Raw genomic sequence first — 16,251 nt, forward strand, 5'->3', positions numbered from 1 at the left:
AAACGGCAATGTTATTATCAACTACTCACATTTTCATAGTTTTGAGTTTAATGGGAATGCTGGTACTAAAGACAAGAACATGTGGCCGTCTTATAAGAAAAGTTTTCCATGTGGGCATGTCGTAGAGAATGTTTACCAACCCCGAAAATTAGCCATGGATTTGAGCATGAATAAGTGTCCGTGTAGCGAGATGAGGAATAATGCTTTGCTTATGAACTAACTTTTTCATATTATCGTTTTTAGCGCATTTTCTCATTTATGGAAAAAATTCACTATTGTGCTCGCCATGTCCGTCTGTCCGTGGCCTCAAGTTTTCGTCGACGAGAAAACGCGCTCTGTCACTCACTGCAGTGAGTACTGAGTTATATTTTTTTGTTATGAAATACGCAAGAATTTTCCTTGTTTGACCGTTGTAAGCTAGGTAACAACTAACATAAATATTGTGAAAATCCACGAAGCAATTAACAGAGAGTATCCAGCATGCATTTCGAATCGCGCAAGAATCTACCAGCGGTGCGAAGGTACATTCATTAATCATTTATAAATCCGCTTCGTTCCATTGACACCCGTTAATTTTTCGCTATTATTTAGGTTCCATACAGTTTCCTATGTAAAGATGTCTCAAAATGTTATACTAAAGTATTCTGGATTGGTTGCCGAAGCAAAGCACTTGGTTCGTTGTATCTTTTTTCCCACTGAATTGCTTCTTATATTTTAAAAACCGTATTCATTACTTCAATAATTTTAAGCTTAATATGGTATAGACACGTAAGCTATTGACCTGAATGGTGCTTGCTAGGGACAATTCTCAGAACCTGAACGATTAGAGGACGCCGACAATACCGAGTAAAACTTGCAGCAACTATAATGCCTGGCGATTGTTTCAAGTCAGGCGGTGTTTGCGTGTGTGGGGCGTGCTGCTGTCGGACCTTGCTGTCCGAGCGCCGGAGGTCAAGTGCGCGTTGGTTGCGTGTGCGTGGAAGCTCGTGTAGTTTTGGTTGTAATCGTTCTCGTAGTACTTCAAGGCGTTACAATCTGCAACCAGTTGCTTATCGACTCGCGCGGTGATCAACTGCAGCTAAACGTAGAGCAATTATTCATACCATCCTTACAGATTTGCACGCACACTTTTGCACCTTCACATGATATATCAATGAATCTGGTCTTGATATGCATAAGAAATGTATACCAGCAAAATCTTCATTCGTGAATTTCCCCCAACTGCAACGCCGGAGATAAAGGTAAAAAATGATGAATTCATAAAAGAATTTTATGTGAAAAATCTGCAATGTTTCAGTCGTTTCATGGACTTGTGCTTCAAACATAGGAGGTTGTTGAGACGCTCTGACTAAGGGTGAGCCCGAAACACGCGAGCCCAATACTATAGGAACAGGGTGGGGAGTTATCACCTTGCATTAAAGCCTTTGACAAATTATCGCAAATTAAGTCCCATTTCAAAGTTATAGAATCCGAAGTATTGACTTAATGTTGTTGCGAGCAAGAATAGTCTTGTAAAACGTTAACATGTAAGCGTAGAAGTTGATGTAAAGGGCAATAAGTGAGGAAAATAGCTGTCACAACAATAAATTGAAAGGTTTATCTATGTTGATTTCAGACTAATTAATACCACCAATAGTATATATGTGACGTGCAAACATGACACGAATTATATACCAGTCTAAACTGAAAAACGTTTCATAACTGGCAATAATTAAACAGAAAATATGTTGAAGTCTGAATACTTGTTTGTGCGTCAAGATAATAATTACTATCCTTACGACATTGATTACAATATAGCAATAGTTTGTGATTGAGATTAATAATATAAAGTACTAAATAACCAACGTGAGCCCATATAAAATAGAATGCGTGTTAGAATAAAGTGGCAGTTTTTGTTGCTTACCATTGAACAATCTCGATGATGATACAGGCCGTCGAGGAACAAATTGCACGATATGTTTACAGACAAATTCGTCACGTGAAGTGGCCCAGTTAAGCCAAAACAACTCATGTGATTGTGATGAGCTCTTGATTAAAAGTTAAAAGCAGTATTTAAGTGTGGTTAGACAGTTTAGGTGGGTCTTTGCAGCGAAATTGATAGGAAATTTCGTAGCTGAAAAGCAATCGTATATTAAATCAACAGGCTGTACCTGAGTCCTCGGAGGCACAAGGGCGTTGATGATGAACAATCATCTTATGTTCTAAGATAAAATTTCACCGGATTTTGACTCAGTCCGCTAAAAGAAGTTGCGATCGCGACACTTTATTATAAGAATAGCTATCTTCTAACCAAAATGAGCAATACAATCGTTAACTGTTCATTTCCAATGTTTATCAAGTCTCCAACACGATATGCAACGATATAAATTCACGATAAATTCTTTATGTACATTGGTCACGTATAAAGATTAGACGGCGTATTCGCCTTCCCCATGGCCGACACAACAATATCAGGCAAGGCCTATAACATTCGGCTAAACCTTTCAACGATATTAAATAATTCCCAACCAGAGCAATTAACAGAGGAATTAAAACACTCTTATCGGAAGAGAATCTAAGGAAGGCAACAGTTGATAATAGTGGCGAAAGCTTCACGTCCTCTTCTGAGCCCACTTCAAGTCATCAGCTCTGGGCTTGCAGCCCGTCACAAATTCAATAATTTGCTCTAGGGCCCCCCAGAAGCCGAGCTTCTCTAGGGGATAGTTGAGCCAGCCCGTGGTGATGCAAAAATAAGTCTCGTGGGGTGCGACGTGGTGAGTGCGGTGGTGACGCTTCGGCAACACGATATGCAGGTCCTGTGAAAAATATTTTTTCAAGAATCAAATTCAATTTTATTTAAAATCTTTATCAAAATTACAGATCAATACTCATCAATTATGAACAAGCAGTACATGTGCTATTTATGCAGTAATTGTCTAGTTCGTTTATGTAATATCCCATATTGTGCTCCGAATCAGATCATAGACATAAATTTTCAAGTGCCTTATTAGGTTCACAAAACTCAATGGAAAGATTTGGTACGAGCAGCACGACAAAGTGCTGAATAGAAAGTTTCGGCACGAGCAGCACGACAAAGTGCTGAATGGCAAGTTTCGGCACGAGCAGCACGACAAAGTGCTGAATGGCAAGTTTTGGCACGAGCAGCACGTTACGTGTTGAGAGCTCAGGTATAAGATTCCGAGTAGCGTCTCTACTGCCAACACAATCGTGCATCGAACTGTGCGTCATCACACATGAACATAAAAAACTTGAGCAACGATGCATCATTTTGAGCAAGCAAAACTACATTAAAATCGAGAGGTTGAGGCCTTTTTCGCATTGCGGTGACAAAAAGTTGTATATCTGCCGATTATCTTCACGGTCTTGATGAAAAAAATCTCAATGATTCACACAAGCAGGAATAACCATGAAAATTCCACCACTACGATGTTTGTTTCAATATTTTGAAGGTTTTTTAACGCATACGATAGATATTGAAGTTCAACATCAACTCGAGGAAAATAATTTATCGTGAACAATTAAGCCTTGGGATAAAAAATACTGCAAGCTGAAGACAAACCTGGAGCACGGTGACCCAGCGAGGCAAGCCGAAGTATGTGTGCGACCATTTGTGAATCTGAAAAATATAGGTCGTTTAGTTAACGGAATAGTACCTAAATTGAAAATAGAATTTCATCTTTAAAGTTTCTATCCGCTTGCACACCGCATTTAAATATATTTTAATCGAACATTATACGTCTCGAGCATTTAAAGTGAACGAGTTGAACGCTCTAAAGCAAAAGCTTTTACGAAGAAAATCAGGAAGCGTGCGTGGCATACTAATTGTTCGATCAAGGGAAGCGCAGCATCATCAGTTGGCAATCAAGTCAGCCACTGCAGATGCAACAACAAAAGTCGTGACACGACTGATTAATTGCGCCTGTAAAGGCATGCAAGGCGATATCCCTGATGAATACTTGATAGGAAAGTCAGAGCACATCACAGACGGTTACACTATGCTTCAGCACGCATTCTTGTCCCTAAATCGAAGCAGCAGACCGATATATTGTTCACAGACTTTGCCGTTCGTGCGCGTGGCTCTAAATGTTTAAAATTAAACTTCTTAAATTTCTGCGTAATTCTAAACCGAGTCTTATAGCTATAGCATTATTAGGATTAGCAAAATATATCCTAAGTAATTAAGATACATATTGGACGCAATGAATTAATACAGCGTTCGGCACTGCCAAGGAAGAAGCTTGTTAAAGGTTAACCTCTGAAGCAGTAGGTCAGGAGCGAGCTGTAGACACGCGAATACTAAAAAATTCATTGACGGTTCATTAGAAATCCAGAGACCATACGTAACAAAGGAACATTTCTTTGTTGCCTATGTTATGTTGCCCTCATATATATTTTCTTCAGACTCCATGCAAGTCTTATCATTACTGTAAACGTGCGTCGAAAAAGCAGTGTCATCGGCTCGGTATCTACGTATCAGCAACAGATACTCCGTAGCACACGTAACACAGCGGTATAGCTATATACCAATGGAGTCGAGCAGAGCTAATAAAGTAAATTACATCTCATTCGTGTTAGGTTGCCGCATTATGGGATGAATTGCTCAAGAGAATTAGCTCGCAGCAGTTGAGCAAGAGCAATACTGCACAGCAGCAACACCACCAAAGCCGTGACGCGCGTGTAGCATCGCAGGTCACGCACACAGCGAGCGCATGCGACGACCACCTCATTCTCGTCTTCATTTTAAAGTAAACGTCAATTTATTTGGAAAACAGAAATTCAAAAATGGTATTTCGATAACACAGAACAACATGATTCAGATGAAAATTGATCCATGAAGAGCTTAGCTAAACTAAAAAATTTCTGCAAGCGACTCTTACTTTAACGATTTTCAATTGTGAAAAATTTATGAAAATCTTAACTGACATAAAAACATCATTAGCATTCATTTCGTGTAAAATATGATCTAGAAATGAGTTATTGTCTCGAACTTTCAAAAAATTTAGCGTTGTAAATTTTGCTTTAGTACTTTAGCTGTCATGTCGCATGTGACCGTTCGTTCAGTTTTGTCGCTAATAATTTGTGAAAAGAACCACGCAATTAAGAATAAATCCCATACTTCAACTCGGGGCTCAATCAATCACAAGAGCTCAATTGGTCTGGCTTATTCAAGTTAATGTATGAACTAGAACCGAGTAGCTTACGACACATGCCAGACAGAACAGAGAGCTGAGTGCGTCGCATGCCTTAGCCGTTATAAATATACACAGAGCAACACAAGTAGCATATCGACTAGTGGGAATATCCAATCGGGAATATTCAGGAGTGTGAGTGCACTCGGTTTATTCTCAGAGTTGATGTCAGAAACTACGAGTCACGAGGTCGATTGGGTGAGACACAGCATGCAAAATACGACTCAGTACGTCATTGTTTAGGTGCATTGTTCCGAGAAAAACGATGGAGAATAAGTTAAATAAATCTTTTGATATGAAGTTCGTACTTAATTGTGGATGAAAACAAAATGACGACCAGAGTCTGTTTTCTGGCATTCGTCCCAAAGCATCCCGAGCGCGTCAGGCGTTTTTCTCCTAGATTTGCGCCATCTTGCATGCCATGCAGGCAGTCGAAACGTTTCGATCGATGAGTGTGACATTCTGAATATTAAAAATTTCATATTATTTGTTGTAAATACATTTTCATTAGCCCATATATAATTATTTTTACACGCATTACTCGACTACGATTTTCTTCATACATTTTAAACCGTTTAGTTTAGCACTATTTTAATGAATTCGACATCTGTGGTGCAATCGTTAGGGCGACATAAGCGAAGCACGTGTTTCGCGAATTTAGAATGCCTTGCAATAAGGAAGGAACAGAACACCGTTTGCATAACAGCCTCTCATTTAGAATAACACAAAAGATTGAAAAAATTTTGCAAGTTTGGTGCGATGAAGCAAATAAATGATCTTTGAATCATGCAAGGTATTCGTTAGCTTTTGCTCAGAGATTTTGATTTTTTGGCAACATTTTCATATAATATACATTGAGGAAATAGCGATGATAGTGGATTCAACGACGGAAATGACCTTCTTATGACTCATAAGGTCAAAGAAAAACCCAAAGTTGACCATAATTCTAGTAATTGAAACAATACAAAACGATGAGCATATTCCGCACGTTATTTCTGCACCCAGGATTCAGAGCTCTGTAGCTTCAAGTGGCCGAGAGTCAGGAATAGTGAGAGGATCGAGGGTGCTGGGTTCGCCATCGTTCTTTTACCTTCGGTAGCTTAGACGTTCGATTTCCGCACGAGTGGAGGAAACAATAAAATGTTTAGTTCAATTTTTAGCTTAATACTCGGCCATACTTACGCCCGTTACAGTTTATTTTTACGAGCAGTGTGACACGTGAATCGACTGATGTATTTGAAATTGAAAAACTAGGCCTAATCTAAGCGCGAAAATTTGCGCCCACAAATACAGGGTGATTCGCGGAAACTTCCTGATTCGAAAGCCCAATAAAAAAACTAATAACGATATCATTACAATATAACTTTGATTGCAATAGCCATTACGTGAATTTATGTATCACGTAGTTTTAGGAGCATCGGACAAATGTCGGCCCCCATTATCAATACATTCAGTTAGCCGCTTTTTACAGTTATGTTCAACTCGCTGAAGCATATTGACGGGTATGTTGGCGATGGCTTGGCGTATGTTGTTCTTCAAATGAGGTAAGGTCCTTGGACAGTCATTGAAAACAATTGATTTAAGATGATCCCATAAAAAACATAAAAAAATTATACGGAGCTAAATCGGGGGATCGGGCAGGCTAAAGAAGGTCACCTCTCAAGGAGATGAGGCGCTCTGCAAAATGTTATCTCAGAAGTACGCCTCGACAGCAAACGCACGTTGCTCGCTTGTCCAAGGCATAGTGGCAACTGACTAGGCGGAGCACAAAACTTTGTGCCCTTGCCTTTTATATAATACTCCTCTCCCTTTTCCACTAACATCTGGCTACTTGGCGCGAAATACAAACATGAAGTTTCTGTGAATCACCCACCTTGTACCACAATACGTTAAATCAGTTGATTTTGTGAAGTAAACATGTTTTTACGAGTTAATATATACAAGATGGTCTATTCAAATGATAATATTAAATAAAGAATTAAGAGAGAACTTCAAAAGAGAATTGCTCACCTGGTTGGTGAGCGCCACGAAGATCGCCAGCAGGAAGAGATACGAGAAGAATGCATAGTCTTGCTGGAGCACTTGCACGGGACGGCTCAGGAAGCAGCAGCTGATGTAGAGCAGCGCTGGGATGCACAGCATGAAGTTATCTCCATTGGTCTCGATGAAGTCATGGCGGGTGATGGAGGTGGGGTCTATGTGGTGCTCCCGAAATGGACGGATGAAATTCTGACCACGAAAACAGAGCTGTGTCCAATGCACAATAATAACTTCTAGCATATAGTTATTTATAATGTCCTATCAACTTTGAGGTCTTTATGAACGAAAAGAAATTTGTCATCAGTAGATACGTCATACACATTTTTATACTTTGCTCTTCATTTATCGTAAAAGGGTTTGCCACACATTATAGAACCTAAATTTCGTGCAAATGATTTTCCTGTGAACACACGCACAATAATACAGTTTTTCACCGTCGAGTGGCGACCGGAATTTTTATTTGGCCTAAACCATATACAAGATCAATAACTTGCAACTGATATTCCCTAGATTAATTGAGCAAAGCATCCATCACACAAATAAAACGTAAAAATTTCAAGACTCTGCTGGCGAAGAACATAAATGTCTAAATGCAAATAGTTACTATAAGAGGAGTGCAAAAGACTGGATCTGCAGCTAGAGTCAGGAACATCACAAAAGCTGCCACAAGAACAGAGTCAATGTAAATAGAACGCAACCACATGGGATTTAAGACATGCTCATTAATTTATTTCAATATGGGGAAGGAGGAGCAGGCAACTGAAATTTTATTAAATCGTGAAGATATTAACGTGAGAAAAGGAAGCACGCAATTCAACACATGCTGTATTCAAGTACAACGCGTTACCCATATGAACGCAAAGAACGCGTAGGTATGAGTAGGTAAGTTAATGTGGATCACTCCAGACGCCTACGAGGCCGCCATTGTAGGAAGGAGAGAATGCAAGCCTTACCTCAGGCACGTGAAGCTGACGTGTTCAGTACCAGCCGTCAGCGTGCTAATTAACATCATACTAGAAATAAATTGGCAACAAAGAGAGAACCTCGCATGTAACTCAACTTTAGCGATGCTAATATTAACGATACTTCTTTGGAAAACGCAATAATTTTCAATCTTAACGAAGCAAAGCATAAACTATACTATCCCACACCAGGTGTTCGACAGAGGGCACAAGAGGGAAGGGACAGTAATATCCTGCTTACACTTAACGTCGAAACGCATACTAAAGTACCATTAGCCAACGCAAACCTTATTCTTATTTGAAAATCAACATCGTTAAAATGCTTTTGCTTGACTGATCGGCGGCTATATTAGTAAGTTAGCGGCATCAAAGAGCAGCGTGAGAGGTTTTGATGACGCAAGCATTTCCAGCACAGGCACCAATATACGTTAACTGCGCCTACGACTGAAAATTAAGTTATGTACGACCACATGAGAATTCAATTTCGCTCCCGAGAAACTTACCTTACCTAAAACCGGGAGTTCAATAGAGCCCCAGCTGTCGGCAGCCCAGTGTACAAGACCGGATAAAAAATCAGCAGTGATAATGCCCGCAAAAGCAGCCAGTAAGATGGTGGGCAGTCGCTCATAATTGAAGTGAGCAACCATGAAGTAAAGGTCCACCACAATTAAGGCCAAGCAGATCCACACACACACCACTTCTTGGATTCGCTTCCCTGCAATGAAATATAATCCGTGCATGAAATAGAGCACATTGCAGCTACTTCAATACCATCACTGGGAATGACTAGTAGAATATAACTAAGATAATTTAGAGAAGCCTCACCTCGAAAAGTTGGATTCTTTTCAGATGCAATCTACAAGATTTTTAACTAAATAGTTTCACTGCATACCATAATTTGACAGTAGCAAAATCAATTCATATAAATGATATGTAAAAATGCGAGCCTTTCAAGTGATATGAGCTCAACTGAAATCTGAAAAATTCCATTGCCTAACTAACAAATGATAACTCAGTGCAGAGATCTGCATCACAAAGTGTAAGAAAAAAAAAATTCCCAGGGATAATTATAATTAGTGCACAAATGGATGACATTATTACAGAACTCAAAGGCATTAGGACTGTGAGGTTTAATAACAATGTAAGATCACAACAGATTGCTGGAATGACCAACTTCAATACAGCAAAATAAAGATTTTCATAGGTATTTGCAAAAAAATTTTACAAAGTATGATAAAAATTTGATTATGGTTTAGATTTTTCTTGATGGTATCTCAACACAAAATAAATAGAGTACAAAATTTCCCTATCATGCTTTGGGTAAAGGAAACAGTTATAAGCATTCATTGATGCTGTAAAAATTGAAATTTCTTGACAATGTATATATAATGAATAAAATATGACAAGACTGATAGAGCATATAATTATCATGCATAAACAATGCTTTTGATTAAATAAGATCCAACAACAACAACAACAGGCTGCACAAGCACTAACTACATCATCAAAAATACAAAGAATGTTAATTAAAAATTGCTGCACTCTAACAGTAAAAGGCTCTGAAAAGTTACCATAGTAACAAACAAAATGTTATTTACAGTTTTAATCTACAAACGTACACCACCACATAACCTTGGCCCTACAGCTCTGGAGCGACCCCCTGTCGGTAGTGTCGTACTTGCGCGATGGGGGTCTCTTGTAAAAATGAGACCAGGGAACCACAACAACAACAACAAACGTACCATAAAATGGGGTAACTTAGACCACTTTTTTTTATAAATGATGCCATTTTTTTACTAGCTAAATTAAACTTGAATTGAAACATGCAAAATACAGGTCTATACTCTAGCTTCACTCACCATAAATTGCTGGCTCCTGCCTCTCATAGTCTTTATGCAATTTCAAAAAAAATTATGTAGCCTCAGTATTAGGCCTTTAATGCCCATTGACAAAATTTTTCTATGTCAAATAGTTTTTGAGTTGTGGGGGTTTTTGTTAAAAAAACGAAAAGTGGTCAAAGTTACCCTGCCGGTCTAAGTTACCCCATTTTATGGTACAGACATCTATCAAAAGTTCAACACTGCACCAAAAGAATACTATCAACTTGAATTGCATCATGAGACTGAGTCCATGTAGGGAAGGTGAAACATAATAATAACTGTGTAAAAATAACTAAGTAAACTGAAACATGAAAAAATATCTGTAAGTGGTAACTGGTAACAACTTAACAAGTAACAACTAATATGTTGACACTAGTAACAGGCTGAGGTTGACCATGTTACACCGAAATCTTTCATACAGTTTTATTCTGTAATTTATATTATGTATGTATCATGCTGGTTTTTAAATAATATTTAATACTATCAAGTAAAATTTAAAGGCTTTATCTATAAATGTAGCAGTAGCGCTGTAGCGGCAAAACCTCGAATCGCTACTTAAATAAGTAGCAGGCGCTACCGCTATCGCTACATTGCCTTAAATGTAGCGCCGCTACCACTACCGCTACTGAAAATGTAGCAGCCGCTACATGTAGCGTGCTACTGCCCACCTCTGGATATTTCTTTTCATTTCAGGTTTGTTTTTACAATCTTTTTTGTTATAGGTAGTGAATAATTTCACTTGACCTAATTAAAATGGTGCAAAATTACAAGCCCAATCCTGTAAGCTTATGGAGGAAATGCTGTACAGCTAGTGATATGAAGCTTGCAGTGGACAAGGTCACAAGGTCATTGTCAATGCTCAATGGCATGTTCATGGATACAGTAATATACATTATTAATACAGTAATGTATGGATAAGGTAATATATCAATGAAAAAAAAAAGTAAAAATAACAGAGAAAATTTCATTTATTCTACATTTACATCATCTACAAAGGAAGAGGAGGACTTCAGAGTACTGTTAGTTATAGATGAGTACACTCTGCATGCTTCAAATGTTTAAAATTGAGTTTTATTTCAAGTGTCCCTTTTTACCCCATTTCCAGAATAATTCAGGAGCCTTTTATTTTGCGTCTAGCACCTTACAAATAGCATATGGAATTTTTTTAGAGATGCCATTGCCATACGATAGCCCTTGCAAATATCTTTAAAATGAGCCCAAACTTGTTCATGAAATGTTTCATGGTAAGAAGTTATTAACAAAAAACGCTCAAAATCATCCCTTTTTACCCCGTTTGACGGTATTGGCTGTAATATATTGTATTGTATTTCTCAGGCTACTACTTTGCCAGGCTCTAATGGGCTAAAGAGGCTCTAGTTCTCCTATTTCTCAGGCTCTAATGGGGAGTTGGGGCCATTTTTGAAATATATTTCAACATCAACACTTGTAAAGTTATATACTTCATTCTATATATGAAATCTCAAACATTAATTATGGTTTATATTATTTTTTGAATTTTTTGCATGCAAATTTTTAAACATAGAAGTTAAAGCAATTGTTTTAATTATTTTTTTGGGGGGAAATTTGGCCTAATATTCAAGATTGGCTGGGAACAAGATTAAGGCAAGAGATCTGAAAGACATTCATCAAACTTCTAACCAAAGTCACAGGATTGAAAAATTCAATCTTGTTGATATTATCTTATGGCTCAAAATATCACGACTAAATTAAATTTTTAATAATTGAGACTTTAAGCAGCTTTTGGCTTGATTAGGTATGCACTCTTTGTCTCTTGTTAACAATTAGAGTGCATTTGTCAATTAGCCTAACTTTGTCATAGTGAATCTAGGAGTGTTGCACTTGCAGCCCCAAAATGGCAGGAAATCTTGCAGTGTTGGTAATGATTAAATCACTTTTTTCATTTTTTTTACGATTTTTTTATATATTTAAATATATTGAGGGGCAGTCTTTAATTTATTTTGAGGTATTGTTATTCATGGTTTAGTATGAATGTACTTAGAATGACAAATTGGTGGTATATAAACTTGTTGCCTTTAGTGCATATTAAGTTCCAATAAATTGAATGTTTTTGGACAGAGGCATCAAGTGTTGCAATACATTGTACATAGCTAGCAGCTTAGCTAATTCTTATAAGGCTATAAGTAGTCTTTAACTATTTGACTATTTGTTATATATTGATTACAATATACAATTTAAATGTGTTAGCTAGCTTATACAGGGTAGGGCAGAACCAATTGAGCAGTTTTGAGGCAAAATAAAAGAGTAATGGAGGTAACATACCATTTAAAATACTTATGTTTTGAAAACAATATCAGGAAGATGGTGTCTGTTAGCTGCATCACACTGTTGGAGTCATTCTCAGAAGTTTCCTACAGCACATTCACACATATGGCGAGGTATGGCCATAACCTCTGCTGCAATGATTTGTCCCTTTAGCTGTGGTTGGGTGTGAGGGTGATTTTTGAACACCCTTTCTTTTAGATGTCCCCAAAGAAAGAAATCACAAATGCTCCAATCAGGTGACCTCGCAGTTGCAGGCCACTGTAAATCACCCCTCAGACACCAGACCTAGACCCCGGGAAACATGCGTTTCAAAACATGGAGTGACATTCGGGCTGTGTAAGCTGTAGCCCCAACCTGCTGGAACCACACATCTCCCAATGCTTCATTTTCAACAATGTTTTCCATACCTGGGCTGCTAGAAATTTTGCAACATTGCAGCATAGCGATCAGAATTCACTGTCACAGTTACTCCCTCCTCCGAGAATGACTCCAACAGTGTGTTGCAGCTAACAGCCCCCATCTTCCAGATATTGTTTTCCAAACATAAGTATTCTAAGTGGTATGCTATGCTAACCTCTAGGAAAATAAACTTTCTTCTTTCAGTACCTCCATCACTCATTTATTTTGCCTCAAAACTGCTCAATCAGTTCTGCCCCACCCAGTATATTGAGAGGTTGAGATTGTATCAACCTTTTAGTCAATTAGAAAGATTTTTCACCCTAATATGAGTATTCTAATTGAAATATTTAATTTTAATCTTTAAATATGTGAATTTAAAACTAGAAACCAAAAAATTACAATTATAAAACCATATATAAAATAATTAAATGCAGTGAATGGAAATAAAATGTTTGAATTATGCACATGTTTATTCCAAAGAGTGTTAGCTTTTCTCTTTAACTTAAATCTTGTTTCAAGCCATTTGAGGTCTGTTTGATTATCGTTCAGTTTATGTTTAGTATATATTGGTTTATTGGTCTGAATTAAATGGGAACAGTGCAGTCAGTCACTACTAGTTGGTGTGTATAGAGGGTAGAATCTGGTAGGTTTATAGGACATAAAACTAGTACCTAGATCTATTGATAGTGCTGTGCACTGTGCTATCAGCTACCTATCTCAGTATCTGTTGTGTGACTCTTCAATGTTTAGAAGATCTGCATTCCCAAAGTGTTTTTGTACATTGAAGCCAGTTAAATGGTCAATATTTAGCTTGTTACCTTGCTCCATATAAGCTTTACAAAGCTAATGAATAGACTTATCAAAAATCGCAAAGTGGTAATTGGTAAACACCACCTTGGCCTGTTGGCCATTATTGAAGGCAAGAAGTGCCCTTTTTAGCCATCCATTATGATCGAAATACTGTTATTGTTAGTAGGCTAATTGCAACATAAAAAATAACCTTCCAAAAAGGCAAAAAAAAAACTGAAAAAATAAAAAAAATAAAAAAATCACCAACCCTGAAATCTTGACTCATGGTTTGTAAAGTGAATTTATTCCATGACTCATGATGACTGGATTATGGATAGCAGGGTAGAGTGGTAGACTTATAAACATATGTGAAATATAGGGCAAAATTTTCAAAATTAGGTATACAAAAACTATTTTCTAAGGGAAATTTAATAATTTAATTGCAGGCAAAATTGTTATCTTTAATGGAAGAAATTACTCAAGGTAAATAAAAAACAAGTGAAATTGACTTCAAGTAGTACACTAACTCACTAAGTACATGCATTTTTGTCATATTCATTTCAAAATTAATGACCAATATCAATTATCAAACTTCATTGACTGTAAGTGTAACTGTAAGAGAACAGGATGCTTCCTTAAGTTCCTGGAAGGCACTCAGGAAAGGAAAATCCATCATTAAATTCAATCAACTTGAAAAATTGGTATTATTGCAGATTAACTACATCCAAAAAAAAGGGTGTTTTTTTTTTTTAATTATATGTTTTTTGGGGTGTAGATTACGAATCTGAAATCCATTTTTGGCGGTCGGCATCGGAAAACCAATTTTTTTCGCGACTTACTAACATGGGGGTTACGTAACTTACATGGATTTCAGATTCGTAATCTACACCCCAAAAAACATATAATTAAAAAAAAAACACCCTTTTTTTTGGATGTAGTTAATCTGCAATAATACCAAAAAATTATACATTTGAAATTTTGAATCACCATGACAATGGCATAGAATATAGATCTAAATCTAAATTAATCAGGTGAGGTCAAACTCACAATCAAGTTGCAATGACTTGAGCGGTTGAGCCAACTGCCAACTTTGCCAAACCAGAGAATTTTCTTTTCAAAAACACATTGGCTTGGCTTGGCAGTGCCAAGCCAAGCCAATGTGCATGTGTTGACTGTTGAGTGTTGACTGAGTGTTGAGTAATGTGTATACTGTACAGAATTACAAAAACTACTCTCATTAGATTTTAGATAATAAACTATAAGTAATATTGTAAACTTACCTCTGCTGTAGAGTCCAGCAAGCTCCTGGGCCCCTTTGTGTCCGGGGCCCCATCGGGGCTTTATTTTTTCTTCCTCGTTTGTTGCCGAGTTATCATTTGGATCATCTTCCAACATTGAATTCGAGAAAAGGCATTCTTCTTGCTGATACACTACGGCAGGCTGGGCAATCATCACTACGTACTAACATATCACATAACACTTATGATAACCAGCATCAGACACCTCAACGCTCAACTGATCACTATTCACTAGCTGCAACCTGCAAGCGACACTTGCGCGATGCCACTCCTATGTCAAGCCTGGAGCCTGAACTGAGTCAACTCTGAGCAGAGCGAAAGATGACAATTTATTTTTACCCTCAAGCTTTTACCCTAAAACTGACCTTGACTGGTGTAATGCCTGAGGCAGTCGCCCACAGCCCGAGGCAGGTATTTGTTTAGGTAGTTGTAACTCGTATGTTCTATGTAAAGAAAATTCAAATGAATTGTAAATATTACTTTCAAGTTTTATCCTCATTACCTGTGAATTATATTTAAATAGCGATTTTCACTTTAGAGACCTTGATTCATGTTTCCCTTCTATTATTTTTTATTTTCTCGCGAAACTTTACCAGTGATGAAGTACCGTATTCGAGTTCAAAAGGTGTTTGAACTCCAATAGCCTATAAATCTACTACAGTCTCTAACTCATTTGGAGATGTTAAAACGACCACAATACTTAAATCAAATGCAACTGTGTAGGTAACGTTACCCAAATGACGTACAAATTTAATCACATGAAATTAAAAAGCTGTTTTTATCAGGTTCCACTCCAAAGGGTTCGTTAAGCCACTTTATTTCCGCATAGAAACGAATATCATCTGCTAATATTTCATTTAATGCTATAATTTCATTTCCACAGACATAAGACCCAACATGAAAACTTAAATTACGTTCGAGTGTAATTGATACTCATTCAGGCATCGCATGTGAACTATTGTAATATTTATGTTACGCGTTACGTTATTTGAGCCGTAAATGCCACAAAATTGGTCTATAAAGCTACACTAAATACGAAGAATTGCCTAATTTACAAGTAATTCAAAACGGTTTGATCATATGCGACGTATGACGCGAGAATATGCAAAATAATGGGCATATTCTTCGGACCGCTGACCCCCCTTTGTTCGAATCACATTATGACGAACATTGGACGCGACGTAGTGCAAAACAGCGGCCACTGTCTTCGGGCCGCTGACCAACCTTGTTCTATCGACCATGTGATCGTATACCACTCCTACAAATGAGACACTAAAATTAACTCTTCGGTATTGGTTACAACGGCTTACGCGTATCAATGTGCTTCCAAAAACCATGAAATTACTGATTGCTAGCTACTTACAAGATTAATTGTTGCTCAGAAATACGT

At 37.6% G+C, this 16,251-nt stretch overlaps 1 protein-coding gene across 1 annotated transcript; it reads right to left on the reverse strand.

Moving 5' to 3' along the window:
• Positions 1 to 1,256: 1,256 nt before the first annotated feature.
• LOC108668296 (plasmanylethanolamine desaturase) lies at positions 1,257 to 15,176 on the reverse strand. Its single transcript, XM_018155483.2, has 5 exons — positions 14,844 to 15,176; positions 8,695 to 8,906; positions 7,200 to 7,418; positions 3,560 to 3,616; positions 1,257 to 2,795 (listed from the first exon to the last, which is right to left on the reverse strand). Exons 1-5 carry the CDS (start codon positions 15,013 to 15,015, stop codon positions 2,592 to 2,594), a joined length of 864 nt encoding a protein of 287 aa, XP_018010972.1. The 5' UTR covers positions 15,016 to 15,176; the 3' UTR covers positions 1,257 to 2,591.
• Between the last annotated feature and the right edge of the window lie 1,075 nt (positions 15,177 to 16,251).

Source organism: Hyalella azteca, unplaced genomic scaffold, assembly GCF_000764305.2.
Source record: "Hyalella azteca isolate HAZT.00-mixed unplaced genomic scaffold, Hazt_2.0.2 contig14641, whole genome shotgun sequence".
Classification (NCBI taxonomy): domain Eukaryota; kingdom Metazoa; phylum Arthropoda; class Malacostraca; order Amphipoda; family Hyalellidae; genus Hyalella; species Hyalella azteca.